This window comes from Lutra lutra, chromosome 7 (assembly GCF_902655055.1).
Source record: "Lutra lutra chromosome 7, mLutLut1.2, whole genome shotgun sequence".
NCBI lineage: Eukaryota > Metazoa > Chordata > Mammalia > Carnivora > Mustelidae > Lutra > Lutra lutra.
Genome location: NC_062284.1, coordinates 73,821,664 through 73,842,940, shown reverse-complemented (window position 1 = coordinate 73,842,940; position 21,277 = coordinate 73,821,664). Strand labels below are relative to the sequence as shown.

The 21,277-nt window shown below is 46.6% G+C and overlaps 1 protein-coding gene and 1 non-coding gene across 6 annotated transcripts in view; both read left to right on the top strand.

The window, feature by feature from the left end:
* SLC7A8 (solute carrier family 7 member 8) overlaps positions 1-21,277 on the top strand; it is a 51,057-nt gene that overhangs the window by 27,228 nt on the left and 2,552 nt on the right. For 3 of the 5 annotated variants that reach the window (XM_047737755.1, XM_047737757.1, XM_047737756.1), the window contains 7 exons: positions 8,946-9,071; positions 10,789-10,942; positions 11,537-11,660; positions 13,130-13,233; positions 16,517-16,613; positions 19,111-19,260; positions 21,057-21,234. In XM_047737755.1, coding sequence (XP_047593711.1) covers positions 8,946-9,071; positions 10,789-10,942; positions 11,537-11,660; positions 13,130-13,233; positions 16,517-16,613; positions 19,111-19,260; positions 21,057-21,234 — 933 coding nt within the window. Of the gene's footprint in view, positions 1-633; positions 777-8,940; positions 9,072-10,788; positions 10,943-11,536; positions 11,661-13,129; positions 13,234-16,516; positions 16,614-19,110; positions 19,261-21,056; positions 21,235-21,277 lie in introns of those variants that run through there. The other 2 variants (XM_047737758.1, XM_047737759.1) reach the window with 2 other exon arrangements.
* On the top strand, positions 9,784-9,946 carry LOC125105943 (U1 spliceosomal RNA). Its single transcript, XR_007129180.1, has one exon. It is a non-coding gene; the product is annotated as a U1 spliceosomal RNA (small nuclear RNA).

Below are 21,277 nucleotides of genomic sequence, written 5' to 3'. Positions count from 1 at the left end.
GTGGCCTTACAGCTGGGATCAAAGCTGGGATCAAAGCTTAGTTTTTAGGGAAGGGCTCATTTCATTTATTCTGGTGTTACTGCTGTTGCTTTGTTTTGATGTTTTTGTCTTTCATCAGTCAAGTTATTTACATGTATCATAATACAACCTTTGTTTTAGGTAGTCAACAACTTGAGACTTTATAATGCAACTCCTCACCCCACGTAAAAATGTCTCGCCCTGGGCACTGCGAAGGATTCTAGGAAGCTGGCTCTGTCTCCTCACTCATACCCAGCCTCCCTCCAGGTCTCCCTGAGGACTCAGAGAAGGAAAGATAGCTCAGGCTGGCCCCTGGGAGACCTGGAATCTAATCAGAGCCTCAGGTTATGTGCGTTAGAACTCAAACAGAGTTCCGTGTTTTCTTTGCCTATCAGTGCCTTTTGGCAGCCAGCACTGGTAACCTCCTAGATCTGGAAACAGCTGAGGTTAGGCAGGCCAAGCCAAGGCAGCCTTTCCGCAATTAGAAACACGTGCCCAGATCCTTACAAGAGCAGGAGAGGGGAGAGGCGGCCAGGGAGTCCTATCCAGCCTATTACAGAGCCCAGTTTTCACCACACCCCCTCCTACAGGCCGGGTGCTCACGGGGTGCTCCAGCATGGGCACCATGAACACTAGAGGGCTGGTCTGAGGGGCGTCACTTTGCCCCTTTAGTTCTAGGTCTGGAGGGAGGGAGTCAGGGGGAGCTGGCAGAGCATGGCGGAAAGTGGAAGGAGGAGAAGTGCGTGCCCCAGCAAAAGGTGAGACTAAGATCCCAATGTTTCTGGCAGGCAGGCCCATAACCCAGGTGAAATTTATGGCTGTTTCAGAGGGCTGGGAGCTCCATCCCAGAAAGGTGCTTATTTTGATGTTCTGGAGAAGAACAGGGTGTTCTGATTTCTACAAAGTGGCGTCACAGCTTCCCTTTTCAACAGCTGTCTGCTTAGTGCATTACATCTTTCTTTTTTCCTGTCTTGGCCTTCTCTCTCTGTGCTATTTCTCTTGAGCTCTTTCTCCTCACTCGAAACGTTGTGTATTGTTTCTCCTCTTCCTTCCTCCCCACTGGCGTTTCTCAGGCTCACTCTTTCCTTCCCTTCTTCACTACCTGTCTTTATGGACTTTGGCAAGTCTGGGCATTTTTTTGCCCCTTTCTACTGTCTGTTTTCTCCTATCTGAAAAGATGGAGAGGCCTAGTTCTGAATATGCTAAAGGAAAACAAACCTTTCCAAGCTGCCTCTAGCCCACTCCTGAGAAAGATACAAGCAGCAAGACCAAGAAATCTTAAAGAAGTTCCCAGAGTTCAAGAGAATATGTGATGGTGACATTGACAAGGGGCCAGAGAAGGGAATACAAGGCAAGGAGTCAAGTCTGCCAGTGAGAAATTATTTTCTAAAGCTCTGAGAACAATGGACACAACTCTCTTGGTCTCTCAGGGGTAGCCATCGTAGTCTTCCCCTTTTTGCCACATTGGCATCTTACTTCCCACTGTTCTGAAAGCAAACTGACTAGTTATCTTCAGGTTACTGACTTAGGATGGCCCTTGAGCAATGAACATGGGTACCATTGACAGGAGCAGGGTGAGAGAGAATGTGGGAATGGGCAGAGGGACAGTGGGATAATATGTATATGATGAAAGAAAGGCTGACATAGTGGAAGAATAAGCAACTGGGAACTGGTGGGGGCAGGAGGACATTAACTGGGGTCTTGGTCCATGCACATATGAGGTTCTCAGTCTCTCAGGTCATTCCTGGCTCTGCTCATGAGGCTAGAAATGTGCCTCTGGGTAGTAGGGCACAGGCCTCAAACATCTCTGTCCAGTGCTGAGAGCTGTCAACAAGGAAAGCCCCAACCCGGTCATTCTTCTGAGCACTGTTCTTATAACAACCAGTCCAGCCTCCTATCTAAATGGCTGCATCCTGGCTTTCACCCCATCACACCAGAACAGTGTGGTCCATGAAGCAGAAGCTGGCTTTGGCAAAAGGAATGAGATTAGTTTAGGGATGTATGCAGGAAGGTGTCCACTGGCCCTCTGATGAAGGCACAGAATGACCATTTGCCAGCCCAGCTCAGCAAGAGGCCAGAGTCCTGTGTCCAGAAGCAAGGGAGCACCTGAAAACACAGCCCTGGCTGTGCTGATTGCAGACACTTAAAACCAGCCCCACAATTCCTTCCCTAATCCATGCTTAAAATGTTCTAAATGAAGACTTGTTTATTTTGTGCTCGCAAGTCACTGATGTTCTGTTTAAAAATGGACTGGAGAGATTAATTTTAAATTGTTTCTGTTACCTATACTCTATAACATATTCATCTAAGGTAAAGATTCCCAAAAACATGTAGTTCCTATTCTTCCCTTCTAAAATTTGTAGTGCTTTAACCTTGCCGTACCTCCTGGGGGGTTGGGTTGGGTTGACTCCACCTGGAAAAGTCCCAGAACGAGCTCTGTCAGGGTGCTTTTGGTGTTGTCCCCTGCAAGATAGCGCACAGTGTGGCCACCCTACCTTTTGACTTGAGAAAGAAACTCAGTCTCAGGACTCTTGAGTTCATCTCTTGGCTTTCCATCTTTCTTTTTTTTTTTTTTTTTTAAATTTATTTGACAGAAATCACAAGCAGGCAGAGAGGCAGGCAGAGAGAGAGGAAGGAAAGCAGGCTCCCTGCTGAGCAGAGAGCCCGACGTGGGGCTCCATCCCAGAATCCTGGGATCATGACCTGAGCCAAAGGCAGAAGCTTTAAACCACTGAGCCACCCAGACGCCCCATCCATCTTTACTTCTTTTATGATCTGTGATTATAGCCTCTGGTCAGTAAAATTAGGAGACCAACAAAACCATAGGGGCAGAGAAGAAAAGAGTCACTTCTGTGAGCCTCCCAGCACTAGACTCACCTTGTAAGAAGTTTGAAACTTGGGCCTCCATTTGTATGTGTATCTGGGTTGCCTGTGTGGGCCTGAAGTTGTATGGAATATAGAGGATACTGGAAAAGAGCCTGGAATTGGATGGAAGAGGAATATTAGCAGTGTCTTTTGCCCCTGGATTTTTCTGGGAGGAAAAGCACAGCTAGATTTATTGGAGGGTGAGCCTGTTTAATACTGTATAGAATTAGGAAGGGAAGAAACAGGAGGCAGTGACACCATCAACTATAGGATTGAGGTTATTGAAGAGTTTGGATGCTGTCATGTGGTGTAGAAATTTGCCAACTAGGTTAGCACATGGGTGACCTCACTTTCACTGCTTCTTCTGGAGAGCCCCACCAGAAGAAGCACTGGGGTTCTACACCTTTTACCTCCACTGGCATTCTACAAGGCCTGAGGGGCTTCTCCTTTGGACAGGTACTCCTTTGGGGTCCGGCAGTGTGCCGCCTGGTTGCTCTTTAAAAGTTTTGCTATTTCAGTGTGTGCCACCTGCTTTCTGGTCTTTCTGTATGGTGCCTGGCCCTGAATTAATTCCCTGTTGCTACTATAACAAATTACCATGAATGTAGTGACTACAAACTACACAGATTTAGTGTCTTTTAGTTCTGGAGGTCAGAAGTCCTAAACTCAAGGTGCCAGCAAAGCTGTGTTCTTTCTGGAGGCTCTGGGGACAGTTGTTGCCTTGCCTTTTCCAGCTTCTAGAGACCTCCTACATTCCTTGGCTCGTGGACCCTTCTTCCATCTTCAAAGCCCACAGCATGGCTTCTTCAAATCTTTCTTTCTTCCTCTCTGGCCTCTGCTTCCAACATCATGTCTCTTTTTTCTAACTCTGGCCCTTTGTCCAGGTCAGTGACGGGATCTGCATTGTCATCAGTCTGACAAGGACTCTGCACCTCTCTGTCAGCCTTTCAGCTTTCCCACAGACAGGGAGTCCCGAGCCCACCTCTCCTATTCAGCAGCTGAGAGGCCCTGGGCCCTGAGCTCTGAGGAGCTCACAAGGTTGCTGGGTTCTGAGTGCCCTAATCCTGCCTGCCTGTTTTTTGTATCCCTCCTGTCACCTTGACATTAAGGTGTCACCTTGTCACCTTTTCCAGCTTGACAGATTAAGTAACCAACCCCTGACTTCAGCATTTTTTTGAAGTATCGTCTTGATAGTCTTTCCACCTTTTTTTTTTTTTTTTTAAACCCAGCAAACAGAAAGGATACCAAAGAGAGAGGGGAGAAAATGCCCAAGAAATACAGATAAGCCCGAGATTCCATGGGGGTTTCTAGAGTAACAGGAACCTCCACACAGCCATATTACAATGGACAAGAACCAGAGTCTTATGCCTTATTTCTGTTATCCAGCTGGGTCAAAATTATAAAATTCGCCTTTTGGTTACGGTCTCCCCCCTCCTATAGGACACAGGTCTGAGTCCCCTGGGCAGAGTTTGGGACTCCTCATGGATGCCCACTTGCTTCCGTGAAGACCCTTGCTGTCAGCACACTGTTGTATGATCATCTTTTAGCTCACCCATCTCCCCCACCTTATGCTCTCAACTTCCTGAGGACAAGGACTTGTGTCTTGTAACTCCCCCACCTACCAGAGCACCCAGCACAGTAGGCCATTTGTAGATGGTGGTTGGACAGGTAGACAGACAGATGGATGGAAGAAGGAAAACCCTTACATTTCAAGCTGCAGAGGCTACTGGTCCCCACCTACGTGTGGCTTCCCTGAGGTCACCGTTTCTCAAGCATTCAGAATGCACCCTCTGGCTGAGAAGAGAGAGGAGCCATAGCCACTAACAATACAAAGGGGCTCTGGGTAGCAGACAGGCAGAGGTAGGATGCCTGAACAGGGCAGGGGCTTGGCAAGCACCTGACAGTATTGCCTTCACTCACTGACCTTTCATCTCTGTTTGGAGGCTCAGGTTTCAGCCTGCTGTGAGGGAAGCTGTCCTGTGGTAGCAGGAGACTGAAAGTGCCCTCTTTCCCCTCAGTCACATGCTGTGATCACCCAACAGCAGGGATAAGGGTCAGATGTGAGGGCCTGCAGTCATTGTTCTAAGGAGATTAGTGTCACAGGCAAAATGTGTCCCCACCCCATTCTCAGGATTTCTCTTTTTATGTCTGAAAGATCTCTGTAAAGGTAAAAGGTTAAATATTAGTCAAAGACTGGGTTCTTGTGAAATTGTGAAGATAAGGTCAGGTGGGACAGAAGATACCCACAGTGAGTTTATTTGACAAATTATCCCTTCCTTCAAACATCTCCCATCCCCCAGGAATATTCTGGAGTTGACTGAAGGAATCTTTCTGACTGCCTTGACAAAGTCCCTTTCCTAAGGAGATACATGATTTTGTGTTTTCTGTCCCAGCCCACCAGGAGGTGGCCACATTCCCCCCACCCACTGGGGGAAGAATGTCTGTGACTTGTCCTGCTCATCCCTTGTTTCCCTCCAAGTACTTTGCTCTCCCTTCCCCACTGTGCCCTGTCCTCCCCTTGATAGAGGATAATTTTCTTCTCTGGAATCACAATCTGGTTCCTTATTCTGTAATCCTTACCTATCCCTGAGCCTCATGGGTTTTATGTCCTAATCTTCTTTTCATAAATCAATCTCCTTTATCCTTAAGTCATTGCTTGTGTCTTCCTGAACTCCTGGGACCTGAGGGCCCAGCCTTGTACCTAGCAGTCCTCAAGGCCCTGAGGAGAAACAGATCTCAGGCCCTGTTGCTTAGAATGATTTGGTTTGGATTGTCACCAGGCATGTGATCCTGAAATCCTTTTTGAATTGAGTAAGATAAACCAAATGTGTATTTATCAGGATGTCTCGGTCCATCTGGAACATTCGAGTATTTACAAGATGTTCTCCCTGTTCAGGCGTTTAAAATCCTTCCTCTGACAACATGTTTTTGTTCTCCTTATATGACACCATCTTGGATAACAACTTCTCTGTGAGGAGTCAAGAGTTTCTACTCTTGAATTCAAGTTTCCTGTCGCTCTTTTGACTCTGTGCAACCAGCTGGGGATCATGTCTCCTTTTGATGAGATTCCTGGGGAGCAGGGGAGATTGTGTGCATTGTAAAATGTGTAGACTGAGATGAGATTGCAGGGCTAATGAATTGAGGCATTTTCTGTATCCAAGTATTAAATATTTGTTGAGCACATGCTATTTGCAGACATTAATGATGCCCAGGGATTGAAAACATGAAAAGTCATAGTTCCTGCTCTCCTGGTCTACATGGAGACAGAGAAAAAGAAACAGATCTTTATAATACAAAGAAGTAGATGCCAAAATTAAATATAAACAACGTGGTCTGAGAAAAAAGAAGAGGGACAAACTTTGTTTGTTTGTTTTGTTTGCAAAATGCAGCTGGTGTATCTTACCTTGCAGCCACATTGTCAGGAATACATAAAATAATAAAGACACAGAACAGGTGACATTTGAGCTGGATCTTGAAAGATGAGAAGGAGTTTGCCAGGTAGAGACGGTGTGGGAAGAAAGTTTACAGATAATAATGTCAGGTCTTCACCCTGTTGACATGGTCTCAGAATCAAGTAAGGTCAGAATATACTTGAAAACTAAAAACACAGTTTAAAGATCAGTATTGATATAATCTGAGCAACTGTTCAGGTGAAGTCAGAAGCCGGGGCAGCGCTTGAGAAGAAAGGCTGGTGCTTCTACATGTGTGACTTGTACCTTTGGAGGACTGGGCGGGTAGGGGGGGTGTCCTGGTCACTGTTTCAGGGGAAGGGGAAACAAGAGGATTTTATTTCTTCCCTTTGTTCTCGAGGACTTCCTAAGCACCAGGAAGATGAGTGTCCCATTCCTGCAGCACAGGCTCCCTGGGTTGCTGGGAGAGTGTGGCTGTAAAACAGAGTCCCTCCCTCCTAGGATTCAGCCTTTGAACTCTCCTCCATCCCTTGGAGTTTCCATGTTGTTGGGATCTCTGTGAGAGCCCTGTGACTCCTAGGATAGGAGGCAGAGTTAAAAGCCCCTATGCTACCAAAGAAGACAGAGGGCTAGTGGCAAATAAGCACATGAAAACATACTCAACCTCACCAGTCATGAGGGAAATGCAAATTGAAATCACAGTGAGATGCCCCTACCCACCTATCAGAAGAGCCAAGCTTTTGGAGCTGAAGATTCCAAATGCTGAAAGGATTCAGAGCAACAGGACCTTGCCTACATTGCTGGTGGAGATGCTAACGATACAACCACTTTGTGGGGTTTTGTTGTTGTTGTTGTTTTTAAGATTATTTATTTATTTATTTATTTGAGAGAGTGAGAGAGCACAAGCTGGGGAGAGCAGCAGAGGGAGAGGGAGAAGTAGGCTCCCCACTGAGCAGGGAGCCCAATGTGGAGCTTGATCCCAGGACCCCAGGATCATGACCTGAGCCGAAGGTAGACACTTAACTGACTGAGCCACCCAGGCACCCCGATATAACCCCTTTGGAAAGTAGTTTGACTGTTTCTTACAAAGTTAAACATACATTTAGGGACGCCTGGCTGGCTCAGTCAGTAGAGCATGTGACTTTTCATCTTGGGCCTATGAGTTCAAGCCCATAGTTGAGATTACCTTTTTTTTTTTTTTTTTTAAGATTTTACTTATTTATTTACTTATTATTTGTCAGAGAGAGAGAAAGAGAGAGAGAACAAGCAAGGGGAGCAGCAGGCAGAGGGAGAAGCAGGCTCCCCGCCAAGCAAGGAGCTCAGTGTGGGACTTGATTGCAGGAGCTGGGATCATGACTTGAACAAAAGGCAAATGCTCAACTCACTGAGCCACACAGGCGTCCCTAGAGATTACTTTTAAAAATAACAAAATTTTAAAAAAAAGTTATTCATTTACCTTATGACTCAGAATCTCACTCCTGGATATTAACTCAAGAGAAAGGAAAATGCTTCTCAAAGATGTCTACAATCCATTTAAATACTTCTATGCAACTGTTTATAGCAGCTTTATTCATAATAGCCCCAAACTGGGAGCAGCCCAGATGTCCATCAGCCAGTAAGTAGAAAACCAATACATAAAATGGAGTACTACATTGGGGCACCTGGGTGGCTTAGTCGTTAAGCGGCTGCCTTCAGCTCAGGTCATGATCCCAGGGTCCTGAATTCGATCCCCGCATTGGGCTCCCTGCTCGGCGGGAAGCCTGCTTCTCCTTCTCCCCCATTCCCTCTGCTTGTGTTTCTTCTCTTGCTATGTTTCTGTCAAATAAATAAAATCTTAAAAAAAAAATGGAGTACTACATGACAATATAAGGACCAGACTATTGATATACACAGCAACGTGAGTGGATCTCAAGAGCATCGTGTAAAGTGAAAGAAGCCAAACAAAAGGCTACATATTGTATGATTCTGTTCATGTGGCATTTTGGAAAAGGCAAAACTATAGGGACAGAAACCAAATTAGGGTTGCCAGAGGTAGGGGAAGGGAACTGACTTCAAAGGAGCTCAACATGCCAGAAAGAAAACTTTTGGGAGTGTTGGAAATGTTCCATATAAAGAGTGTGGAAGTGATTAACTAACTGAATACATTTGTCAGATCTCCTCAAATTGTACACTTAGAAAAATGAATTTTATTCTATGTAAATTATACCACAGGTTAAAAAAAAAAAAAAAAAAAAAGATTCCCCCTAATCCTCTGTTGCCCCAAAATCAGGCTGAGGAAGATGACATTCAGGACCCACCAGCTGCTCAGGGCTCCCCTTGAACACACAATGGCCTGGAAACAAAGCCCATACTTGCACTCTGGTGAGATGCTGATTTTCCTCAAAGCCTGTGCCTTCACTTCCATGCCTACTTCTGGCTTCCAGCCCTAGGCAGGGCACGCTCTGACCAAGCTCTAATTTGTGGCATGTAATCTCCATTTGTAACCCATTAACCTAGCCAAAGTTTCCGGAGACTGGGGCTGGGCCTGAGGGAAATTTGGCTCGCCTGCTATAGTCCCATCATCAGAAGCAGGGAACATTTCTACTTCTGTCCAGAGGGCCTCCTACAGCCTCATTATAGCCCTGAGGGTATGTTTGGGGTCTGTCATTTCAGTGCTCCTCACATGGGTCAACTGTGCCAGTGTGCGGTGGGCCACCCGGGTTCAAGACATTTTCACAGCTGGGAAACTCCTGGCCCTGGCCCTGATCATCATCATGGGAGTTGTCCAGATCTGCAAAGGTGAGTAGCACCCAAAAAACAGGACCCCACCCAACTTTCTGCCTTTTTCATGTGCATACCCCCTCACATTGTCTTTAGACACGTGAACCCTGAGATTTTCCAATTCTGACCTTGAATGACTTTTCTTCTTCACTTGCTTCACAAAGGGGAAGAGAAACCATTTTCCTGGGATGGTTGGAAGTTGAGCCTGCCCCACCTGGTTTGCAGAGTTCAGGTCTCCCATGCTGACCTCCTGGCTCTGGCCCAGCTAGGTGAAGCCCCCAGACCTCTGGACTCTTATTGCTCTCTTGTCCCATCTCCAGAGAAGCTCCCTGCATCTTACATTGTATGTTGCCCGTATCTTAAAATGGAGAACAGAGGAGATTTTTATACATTTCAAAATTACTCATAATCTCTACAAGAGAGAGCTCGGCATTCCTGGGGCCCCTGCCAACATTCCCCACTGGATTTGGTCCCTTCCAAGTCCAAGTCTGTATTTGGTTTCCACAGGAACCATGGCACCACTAGGCTCTGCCCAGTGTCCCTGCCTCCTGGAGAAAGTCAGATGACAAACAGAGAGACCTCCCACCCGCCTACAAGCCCTGAAGGCCATGTGGGGTGCCTGGATATTTACTCTAGGGAACATAATTAAGGTTCTGCTGTTATTTTAACCAGTTGTGTTAAGTTCTTTAGCAGGTAATATTGTGTAGACTTAAAGAAATCACTTAAAGAAATCCTCTATCTGGTAGGGGAGATACCATGATCATGAAGGGGGTATTCCAAGGGCAAGGTTTATCCATTGCACTATGGATATGCTGACCCCTGCAGTTTCCCCAAACATGAGAAATGGGACTACATAATATGTGGTAGTGAGGACTGTGTTCATGCTTTCCCCCTAAAAAAAACAAAAGAAAGAAAGAACCCACTGTGCTATCTTTTCAGAGATAAAAGTCTCTTCTATTCTGGCCCTGCTGCTTTCTCTCGATCATTCTAATTTCCTTATTTCCTGTCCAAACAATGGATTGCAGTTGAATAAGTAAAATATGGGCAGTTACTCTGTGTTTCGTTACAACATCATCAGCAACCTTTCTTAAGGGCCCACGTGTGTGTAGGACACTGTGCTGAAGGTTGGGAAGGCAGTGGAAAAGCTCTTTGCTGAAGGACCCTGTCCTCAGGAAATCTATACCATGAAGAGAGAGAGAGTGATGCCTTAGAAAGAGACAAGAGGTTATTGACAAAGAAAGCAGAATGCGCATAAACTTCTATGTGTTAGAGGAGCTTCCTTTTGAGGGTTTGTTGTTCTTCATGCTTTCTTTGTGAAAATGTATAAACTTAGATCTATAGGAAGGTGGTCAGGAGACTGCCAATGGCCCTAATCCTGCATCTCCAAATCCCAGCTCCCTCCCACCCCCACCCCCTGCCCACCACCCCTGATTTACTCTACTCTGCCCTAACCTGGCCTTTCCTTCCAAGCAAATTTGCCTTTGAAAAGAACATTGAGATCTGTGCTTTGAACCTGAGCCTGCATTTGGACTCCTGGTTCCTAGGTTCTGTGAAAGTCCTAATCTTATTTCCATTCTCCTTTTGGTCCCGCTTCTCCAATGTGTGGAGTTCACTGGAAACAAGACAAGAGCTGGATCTTCACTGCAGGAGGAGCTGAGACAGGACTAGGAAGGCTAGAGGCCTCCAGGCCTCTAGCTCCTTTCTCTGAGCAGCCCCCTGCCCCTTGCATCCACAGGAGAGTATTTCTGGCTGGAACCAAAGAACGCATTTGAGAATTTCCAAGAACCCGACATCGGCCTCATCGCACTGGCTTTCCTTCAGGGCTCCTTTGCTTACGGAGGCTGGAACTTTCTTAATTACGTGACTGAGGAACTTGTTGATCCCTACAAGTGAGTTAAAATAGCCCAGCTCTTCCCAAATCCCTTGAAAGGCCACAGCACCTGCTACTAGGAAGAGAGAGTCAGGTGTCCACTGGCCACTTCTCCACCTCTGCCCCTGTTCTGACTGTGATCTGGTCTATCCTGAAGAAACAATTATTTCTAAGGAACTTAAACCATTTGCCATCTGCCCTGCCAGGAGGAGAAAAATGATCCCTTGACTGTCCCAGAGCAGATTAAAAGCTGAAACAGTGCTGAGATAGCACCATTGCCTTAGAGGATGAAATGTGCCAAGAGGCCTCTGGGCATCTTACTTACCTGCCTTAGGACAGGAGGGTCTTTGTGTCTTGAGGCAGGGGAGAAGGGTGCATCATGGAGATTCCAGTCAGAAAGAGGTCAACCGGTATGAAGCATATTCCCAGCCTACACTGATTCATTTTCTCTAAATTGCCCTGCCCATTTTGAGATAGAATACATCCCCCCAGGGAGAGGGAATGTCACACAAGGTTGCCAGGTCAGTTTGGAGCAGAAAGACAAGGCACCTCCCAAACCCCGTGATGAGGCAGGTGCCAGGCCTTTCCCCTCTCACCTCCTCTCCTTCTACAGGAACCTTCCCAGAGCCATCTTCATCTCCATCCCACTGGTCACATTTGTGTATGTCTTTGCCAATGTCGCTTATGTCACTGCAATGTCCCCCCAGGAGCTGCTGGCATCAAACGCAGTCGCTGTGGTAAGAAATCAAACTCACAGTTCCTCAAGCCAGGAATGTTGACATAGACTTGCCTGATTGGCCCTACTCACTTTTCCCTGATCCATGAATTTGTGGAATTGGAAGTCATCCCAAGTTCTCAGGGCAGAAACCATATCTTCAAGTGCCCAGGAGGAAACTGACGGCCATGTTGTGCCTTAGGACAGGACAACAGCAGAACCAGCTTATTTCCAGACACTCTATGGCCCACAAAGCTACCTTCCTTACTATATGACCCTTTACAAAAAAAATTTGCCAGTTCCTGATCTGGGGCACTTTAAACTCTAAATGTGATGATTGTGTAATGGAGGCAGTCTCCTCCTAGAAAGATATAATCTTGCACAAGACAATGCCATTCCTCTCTGCCTTTGTTTCTTCCTCTGGAAATCATGCAGCCTGACTCCTTCCCTCATCAGGGAAAAGTGTGTGCCAATAAACAGGTAGTAGGAATGGTCTGTGCTCTTTGGGGAAAGAGATCATGCAGATCCAAAGCACTGGGGTCTTTGATACTCAGGAGAAACCTGGGAGCCATGCAGCCACCTGACCTGGCTTCACCTGAGCCCTGACGCCACCCTACCAAACTGTCATCACATTTTTCCTCTCAGAAGACTAAAGAAAGAGGCCCTTCAGTGTCCTGGGGCATGACTACTGGCCTAACCCAGCAGCACTTCTATTCTAAACAACACCTCCCCCATAATGTGTGAGAAATTGAGTGTGTACTTGGCTCAGAGAATATAGAAAAGCCTAGTCCCTTGACATTTTACATTCCTTCAGTATAGGGAGACTAGTCTGTAGCTTTACCACCTTTTCTTTCTCAGCCTACATAGTGGCTTGTTCTTATGATTTTCTCCCTCTTACACTAATTCTGTGAATTTAGAAATTCTCACCCTATGAATTAGGAACCATTTCTATTTTACAGATGGGAAAACTGAGGCTCAAAAATTAAGGATCTTGCTCAAGGTCTCACAGCTCCAAACTGTTGGGCTAAGATTTGAACCCCAACCTGCCTGACTCATGAGTGTGTAATGTAACTAAGGCCTGGACTCCCATAGCTGGCTTCTGATCCTGGCCCTCCACTTTCTGGGTTTGTGATCTTAGGCAGACTACCTAATTGCTTTGTGCCTTAGTTTTCTCATCCATAAAACAAGGAGAACAAATGTTAGCACATCATCATCATTGTTGTTGTTATTATTATTATTAACACCACCATGCACTGTCTCCTTCAGTTAATAGCCCAAAACACTTGTTAAATCTCCACTGTGTGTGATCACCATGGGAAGGGAAGTGGCGGTGCGGTGCAGGAGGGGCTGGGGAAACAACTCTCCCTGCGAGGACCCTGGTAGTAGAGACTCAGCAAGCATAGAGATGGGAGGGAGCATTCCCAGCAGTGATGTACAAGTGGTGGTTTGTAACCTTGCCTCTTCTGCTCATTCCCTTGTTTTCTCTCCTAGACATTCGGAGAGAAGCTCCTAGGGGTCATGGCCTGGATCATGCCCATTTCCGTTGCCCTGTCCACATTTGGAGGAGTCAATGGGTCTCTCTTCACCTCTTCCCGGTAAGTGTCGTCCCAGTCCTTCCTGGGCCAGGGGCCATTCTGCTGCGCATATTGCTCTGTGTATATGTGGGGGGCTTGTCTCCATCAGCAGGGGTCTGTGTGGGCACCTGGGTGGTGACCTCATAGGGGGTGATTGCTCACAAAAGGGCATTTGTATGTCAGCTTGGATGCAAAGGAGTGTGTGCTGCTCATGTGGTTACCTGCGATGTGTGTGGCTTCACATGTAGTGGCGAGAAGCCCTGTCCCGCCTCATTTCAGCAGGAGCAGAGAGCTGAGGAGGTCCCAGGCTGCCTGACGCAGTCCTAGGTCTGGGCACCATGACTAGCTGCAGGACAGTATCTCAGCAGCAGCCGCAGAGCCCCTTTGCTACTTGCCTGGAAATAGGCTATGCTGGCTTGAAAGGAACCCCACTCTATCAGGGACCAGGAGGGACATAGGCTTGTGGGGTGGGGGTGGGGACTCTGGGCTGGCCTCTTATGGAAGTTCTGGAACCAGCTTGCAGGTGGGATGGATCCTTCTCCCTGCTCAACAGACAAGTGGCTATGGGCGGCCTTGTCATGGCCGCTCGGGAGACTTAGGCAGAGAGTGTAAAGTGAGAGAAGTGGGGAAAAGCTGAAGAAAAGCATTTGTCCAAAGCCAGGCCCCCAACTCCCAAACTCTCAGGGAAGCCAGAAGATCAAGTCAGTCCAGAAATCCCTAACATTTGCCTCTACATCCCCAGAAATCTGCCCCTCCTCAGGGTCTCTTTTCCCTATCTCCAGAATGGATCATTGAGGCTAGCAGACACTGGACTGTTTCCTATCAGTGTTGTTCAAGGGGTCTTCCCCCATTTCTTAGAAAGTTCCCCTGCCCCCAGGCCATAGTCCTATTTGAAAGATACAGCAAGAACAGGGAGTCCCTGAGTTCAGCTGCTTCCAAAGCCACCCATTACCTCAGGGAGGAGTTCTCATGAAATGTCAAGGGAGTGCCATGTTTTCAGGACCCAGGGCAGGAAAGAGGGAGTGTGGGTGTCCTCTGTGGCCCGGGAACCTATGAGACTGAGACTCACCCACAGCAACCTCGTGTGCGTGTTACACAGGAGCTGTGGCCACCTGGAGTCCCCAACTGAGGGCGAGCAGTGGAAGAGCAATGACCCATGAGGCTCTCTGGGATCTATTGGAAGAGAGTGACTGGCTACAGTCACTTTAGAGTGGGGTTTGTCCCTCAGGCAGGCCAAGCCTTGGTCTGCGTGCATGTGGTACAGCTGTGTGTGCATGTAGGACACGGCGGCCCTGGTGTGCGAGGCCTCTGATTCAGAGGCACAGCTCACCCACCAGGCCTCCTCTGCTCATCTTTCCAGTTCCTTCGTTCCTTCCTTCTCCTCCCCTCCCTCTCTCCTTCTTTCTCTTACTCTTTTGTGTTTGGTATATGGAGAGGTTGACCCTTCCTGAGAAATAAGAGTGTGTGGGGGCGTGTGTCATGCTTAATGTCATTGTCTCCTCTGTTGTCAGCTAGCTGGGCAAGGATTGTCTCTTGTGAACTTGACACTTGCAAATGCTGTTGGACCTGGACAGTTACACTGGTCCTAGCTGCATGTGGAGGAGGGACATGAATGTGGGGCCCTGGCTACGTGCATGATGAGGCTCCCTGAGCACCCAGGGCTCATTTAGGTGCATGAGGCTGCACCGTAGAGGGGCAATGCTGCGTGGCTGCATGAAACCAGTGACAGTAGCCTAGGTAGTTGATGATGGCAACTGATGGTGATGCACATGGGTACTTGGGGCCATAATGGAAGGGCCACACTTCTGCCAAACTGCTGCTGTTAGTTCCTCTCCCCCTCACACACAAATTCCAAAGTAAGTGACAGGTTTTTGTTTTTTTTTCAGAACACCCAGCGTGCTGATTCTGTGCCTTCCTGTGCCCTTTACACCAACTCCTTCCTCCTACCCCTTAGGTGCTTAATTCATACTAATATGTAAATTTCCAACGGCTTATAATGTTCTTTTCTCTGAGAAAAGGAAAGGGGAAGAAGTCCCTTTTATGTTAAAATTTCTCTTTTTAAAAATACATATTTTTAGTCATGATAGTATACTGTAGTTTGGCAGTATGTTACCAGTAGAAATAGATTGGATACCTAGGATCTCTCCGTATTATTTCTTCCAGTTACATGTGAGTCTACAATTATCTCAAAAAAAAGGATCTAATTTTTAAAAAGGATTAAAAAAATCATTTTTATTCCAATTAAAAATTTCTCATCTATTTTAGAAATTAACTTTTTAAATAAAGTCTATGGAAGAAAATTAAAATTACTCATAATTCCATCCTCTGAGATAATCAGTTGGTATGTTTTTACATGACCATAATTTCTAAATTAATTAGAATCATACTGTATGGAATCATATAGTGTTCTGTCTTGCTCTTACCATTTAACATTGTATTTGAGCATGTTCTCATGTAATGAATTTTTTTCAAAACATTAAGACTGTAAAATATCCCATCTTATAGATATGCTATAATTTATGTTATCAGTCTTTTACTTTGGGGGCATTTAGGATATTTCCTATCTTTTTTATCATCAGAATATCTTTTATATATATCTTTCACTAACTCACTATTCATTTCCTTAGGATGGCTTCTTTGGGAATAGAAAAAGTAGCTTAAGGTTATAAATTTTTAGGTATGATATAATACAATACATGCAATACAATAAAATACACAGATTGTCCAGATTAATGAATTTTGACAGTTGTGTACAGTGATGTAAGCACCACTCAAAACAAGATATAGAACATTCCCACATATCCCCCAAGTTATTCCGTGTCCCTTTCTGGTCCACCACCCATTCTCCATCCCCACAGTAGCAACTACCTCCTGACTAGAATATCAGTGTTTTTAAGGCTTCCCATGGACATACAGTTCAGTCCCCATGTTTCAGAGAACCTGTATTCCTTGAGGATGGGGGAGGCCCATTTTTAAAGGGATTAAGACGTTGTAAGACCCACAAAGTGAAGTCACAATCATCAGTAACCCCAAGCCACTCAGACCATACTTAGGGTCTCCATGCACCCAGAATCCATCTGTTATCCACTGGCTGCCTCTGGTCTGCCTGCACCTGTACTTGTGAATGTGGGTCCTGTGACAAGTGGGCTGGAGTGTGCATGGGAAGGTGGGTACGTGGTTGGGTGGGGGAGATGCTCCTGTGTGAGCAGAAGGTGGGCATGAATGAGGAAGACTGGGCTGGGGAGAGAACTTCCTTGGGTAGTCTGTGGGTCACCCCAGGCTGACCTGTTTTTCTCTTTACCAGGCTGTTCTTTGCTGGAGCCAGGGAGGGCCACCTTCCCAGCGTGCTGGCCATGATCCACGTGAAGCGCTGCACCCCAATCCCAGCCTTGCTATTCACAGTAAGGGCCCCTCCTTCTGCCAGCCCTACACATACCCTCCCTCTTTGTACTTGCTCTGAGCTGAAGTTCGCACTTCCCACACACAGCCCTGTCACCCTCCTGGTCTGCTCCCAGGTTTCACTGGGTTTTAGATAATCTGGCAAATGGTATACATGGGCTTTGTGAATATCAAGAGAAATAACAAGGAAAGACCCTGTGTCCTGAAACACCTTCAGGCTCTCACCCTGGCTCATTGCCATTCTCCCATCCTTTTGGGTCAGATTGAAGTGACTATGTCACAACTCTACAGTCTCATAAAGAAACCTCCTTTCTTGGCTCTCCCCTGCACTTGTTGCCCCCAGGATTGCAGCTTTGGGTCCCCACTCCTGGCCAATCACATACACGTCCACCACTCCCCATCAGTCTTCTTGCCTCAAGGAGGCTCTGCCTGTCTCTCAGGAAACATCACTGAAATAAATTCAGTGTTACAGGTACACCAAATAAGACAAACTATAAGGAAAGGAAGACTGGCAACTGAAAATGGAAAAAAGGAAACTTGGGGTAGGGAAGAAATGAGGGTAGAATGGCCTAGCGTAGAATCATTTAGAGGGGTAAAAAGAAAGAGCAAAGACTTGTCCCCACTGAGTCTTTTAAGTTACTCTTTTTTCTTTCTGGATCCTGAGTAAAATATTGAAAATGACTTCGGTCCATCAGAGAAGCAGTTAGATCAGGATAATTGAGAGCTCTCAGGAGTCAAGAGCCTTCATTGTACACCATGAGGCGGAGTTTCAGAATGTTCAGATACAGGATGAAGGCCATCATGATTGGTTAGCTGTGAAAGGTGCCCAGAGACCCCTAGTACTCCCAGTGAGACACAGACTTATTTCCAGTTTGAGCTATTGGTACAGTACTGTGACTGCAAGGCAAATACAGTCAGAATCTGGCTTCTTCATCCATTAAAATCTTCTAGGTTATTTTCACTGTCAGATCTTACATGAGAACTGAACCTTTTTTTTTTTTTTTAAGATTTTATTTATTTATTTGACAGAGAGAAATCACAAGTAAGCAGAGAGGCAGGCAGAGAGAGAGGAGGAAGCAGGCTCCCTGCTGAGCAGAAAGCCCGATGTGGGGCTCGAACCCAGGACCTGGGATCATGACCTGAGCCGAAGGCAGCGGCCCAACCCACTGAGCCACCCAGGCGCCCCAGAACCTTTTTTTTTTTTTTAAGATTTTATTTATTTATTTATTTATTTGTCGGGGCGGGGGGAGCGCACAGGCAGCAGAGGCAGAGGGAGAAGCAGGCTCCCTGCTGAGCAAGGAGCCCGATGTGGGACTTGATCCCAGGATGCTGGGATCATGACCTGAGCCAAAGGCAGCGGCTTAACCCACTGAGCTACCCAGGCGTCCCTGAACCTTCCTTTTTTTTTTAGTTTAAGATTTTATTTATTTAGGGGTGCCTGGGTGTCTCAGTGGGTTAAAGCCTCTGCCTTCACCTCAGGTCATGATCCCAGGGTCCTGGGATTGAGCCCCACATTAGGCTCTCTGCTCAACAGGGAGCCCGCTTCCTCCTCTCGCTGCCTGCCTCTCTGCCTACTTGTGATCTCTGTCTGTCAAATAAATAAATAAAATCTTTTTTTAAAAAGATTTTATTTATTTATTTGACAGACAGAGCACAAGCAGGGGGAGGGGCAGCGGGAGAAGCAGGCTCCTTGCTGAGCAGAGAGCCTGATGTGGAGCCCAATGCAGGACTGGATCCCAGGATCAGGACCCAAGCCAAAGGCAGACACTCAACCAACTGAGCCACCCAGATGCTCTAAGAACATAATCTTCTGTTGGCCTTAACAAATTAGCAGAGGGGCAGAACATGATTCCGAGAGAGCCACTGAGCTGATTTTGAAATTGTAAAGTGGATTCTATCAAGAAAACCTTATGGGGATGTTATGAGAGTTAAATGAGTTAATATTTGTAGAACACTGAGAACAGGGCTTGCCACCTAGCAAATGCTTTATAACTGTTTAGAATATTAAAAAAGGTGGAGGGGGGAGAAAAATAAATTACATGACTCAGCCAGGAGAGGATGAGGGCAGGAATAAAGCTTTAATCTGCAGTTAACAATCTTCCCTAAGGGATTGGGGGAAAAAAAAAAAAAAAAGGAAACACCAAAATTAGCTTGAGGTACAACCAGGGAAGAAATACAAATGAGACCAGCGCTGCCTGTGTGGCCAAGCCGGTTGTTTATAGCCAGTATCTATTCTGACCGGTTAGTGCCCATGCCATACCAGTGGTTAAATATTTTGATTATCATTTCTGCAATAAGAAAGAATTTCCTGGCAATGAAGCTGTTAGCAATGGCCAGGATGCCTAGGGAGGAGAAGCTGTAAAGTCTCCATTTTAGGACATTGATCGTAAAATGGCATCGTCTGCCTAGAGGCAGGGGAACAGTCTCCCACCTATAAACAGCTCCTTCAGTGTCCAGATACCTTACTGATCACTGATGAGCTTCTCCCGTTTCCCACAGTGCATCTCAACCCTGCTGATGCTGGTCACCAGCGACATGTACACCCTCATCAACTACGTGGGCTTCATCAACTACCTCTTCTATGGAGTCACAATTGCGGGACAGATCGTTCTTCGCTGGCAGAAGCCTGACATCCCCCGCCCTATCAAGGTGCGAGAACCTCCCCTTGAGATCCCTTTCCCCTCCTCTACAAATCTAGCTGCAGCTCAGATTTTTAAATCCCCTTGTTCTCAGCTGCTGACCACATATATGATCTACCTTCTCTATGATGGTAGCAGACCCTTTGGAAAGCAAAGGCCATGTATAAATGGGGCAGCCATTTCCATTTTCCACTGGAGACAGGACCAGAACAAATCACAGCTGGAAGAGTAAGTTAGATTAAATGATACTCTCATCAGGTTATTCCTTTGTTTCCTACAACTCTTATAAACACCGGTTGATTTTTCAAGGCTTCCTTACCTCTCTAGCATTTCCATGAATCCACTGGTATGGCCCATCTCCTCCTCCTCCCTCCGTCCCATCCCTGAGTTCACTTGAACTATGTCTCTATCCCAGAGTGAGCTTCCTTCTCCCATCTGCCTATCCAAATTATAACTATTCCCCACATAGGCCTCAAGTTCCTCCTCTTCCTTGAAGCTTTCCAGTCCACTACAGCCCTCCATGAGCCTCCCTTTTTAAACTACTATAGCCTTATATGTAGTAGGGTGCCTGGTGAACCTACCGATTGCTGCAAGAGATAATGTGGTGAATGAACGACATTGCTCAGAACAAAATAGGCAAGAGCATTATGGGTTCTCCTGCAAATTAGAATAGAGCATAGACCTGAGCTACTTGAACAATCCTATTCTGGAGACAGGAGACTAGATCCTTCAAGAAGATTCTTCCAGCTGGGGATTTCAGCTTTCCAAATCTGTTTTCCACCACCACTTTCCTGTCACTCTTAGAAAGCTTGCTAGAGGGATGACAAGGTAGAATAACCCATCCCTCCTCCCAACACTTGCATACCCTCTGAGATGACAAGGAAGAGAAAAGCAGCTAAATATGGAGTCTTTTTTGTTTTTTAAAGATTTTATTTATTTATTTGACAGAGATCACAAGTAGGCAGAGAGGCAGGCAGAGAGAGAGAGGAAGGGAAGCAGGCTCCCCGCTGAGCAGAGAGCCCAATGTGGGGCTCAATCCCAGGACCCTGGGATCATGACCTGAGCTGAAGGCAGAGGCTTTAACCCACTGAGCCACCCAGGCGCCCCCTAAATGTGGAGTCTTGAAGAAGACTCTACTGGGCACTCCCACCTGTGGCCAACAAGATGGCCAATAAGCCCATAGAGCTGATGCTTCTTTCTGAATAAAATCAAGGTCCCAGAGTGCCTGATAGTATGGTAGGTTTCCTGACTTCTTGGATCTTGGCAGACCTACCTTCTCAGATTGCTTGAGAGAAACACATTGAGACTGATCCTGACAAGAAGGATGGACATTTGCCACATGGTGCCCAGATGAGGGCCCTACCTAGAACTGGGAAAGGAACAAGGAGTATGACAGACCTGGGCCACTTCCTTCTTGCCCCTCACTTATTTCTCCACCTCTCTTCTACTCTAGGATGTCAGCAAATATATACCAATAAACCAGCGAGCCTATTAGTCCCCATGGGCTTCCCTGGCTGAAGCATGGATGACAAGGACTTATTTAGCCTCTGCCCAGGAGAAAAGAGAAAGGCATGAGGATCTTTCCCTTCCTAGTTGCCCTTCCTCTTCCCATCCTACTACCCAAGTTCACCAATGTTTGTTGACATAATACTTGATCTATCAGGGCTTGGGGTGTGGGAGCCATAGAGCCAAGTGAAGCCTAGCCTTTGCCCTCAAAGGTGCCTCTCTGTGGATTGAGAAGAGGGAGAACACCCTGATCCTGGGGACCACGGGATCCACACAGCTAACAGCATGTCTGTTCCACAGATCAACCTGCTGTTCCCCATCATCTACCTGCTGTTCTGGGCCTTCCTGCTGATCTTTAGCCTGTGGTCAGAGCCCGTGGTGTGTGGCACTGGCCTGGCCATCATGCTGACAGGAGTGCCCGTCTATTTCCTGGGTGTTTACTGGCAACACAAGCCCAAGTGTTTCAATAACTTCATTGGTGAGTTGTTAAAAATGCTGGGTGGCTAGAGGATCTCCTTGTC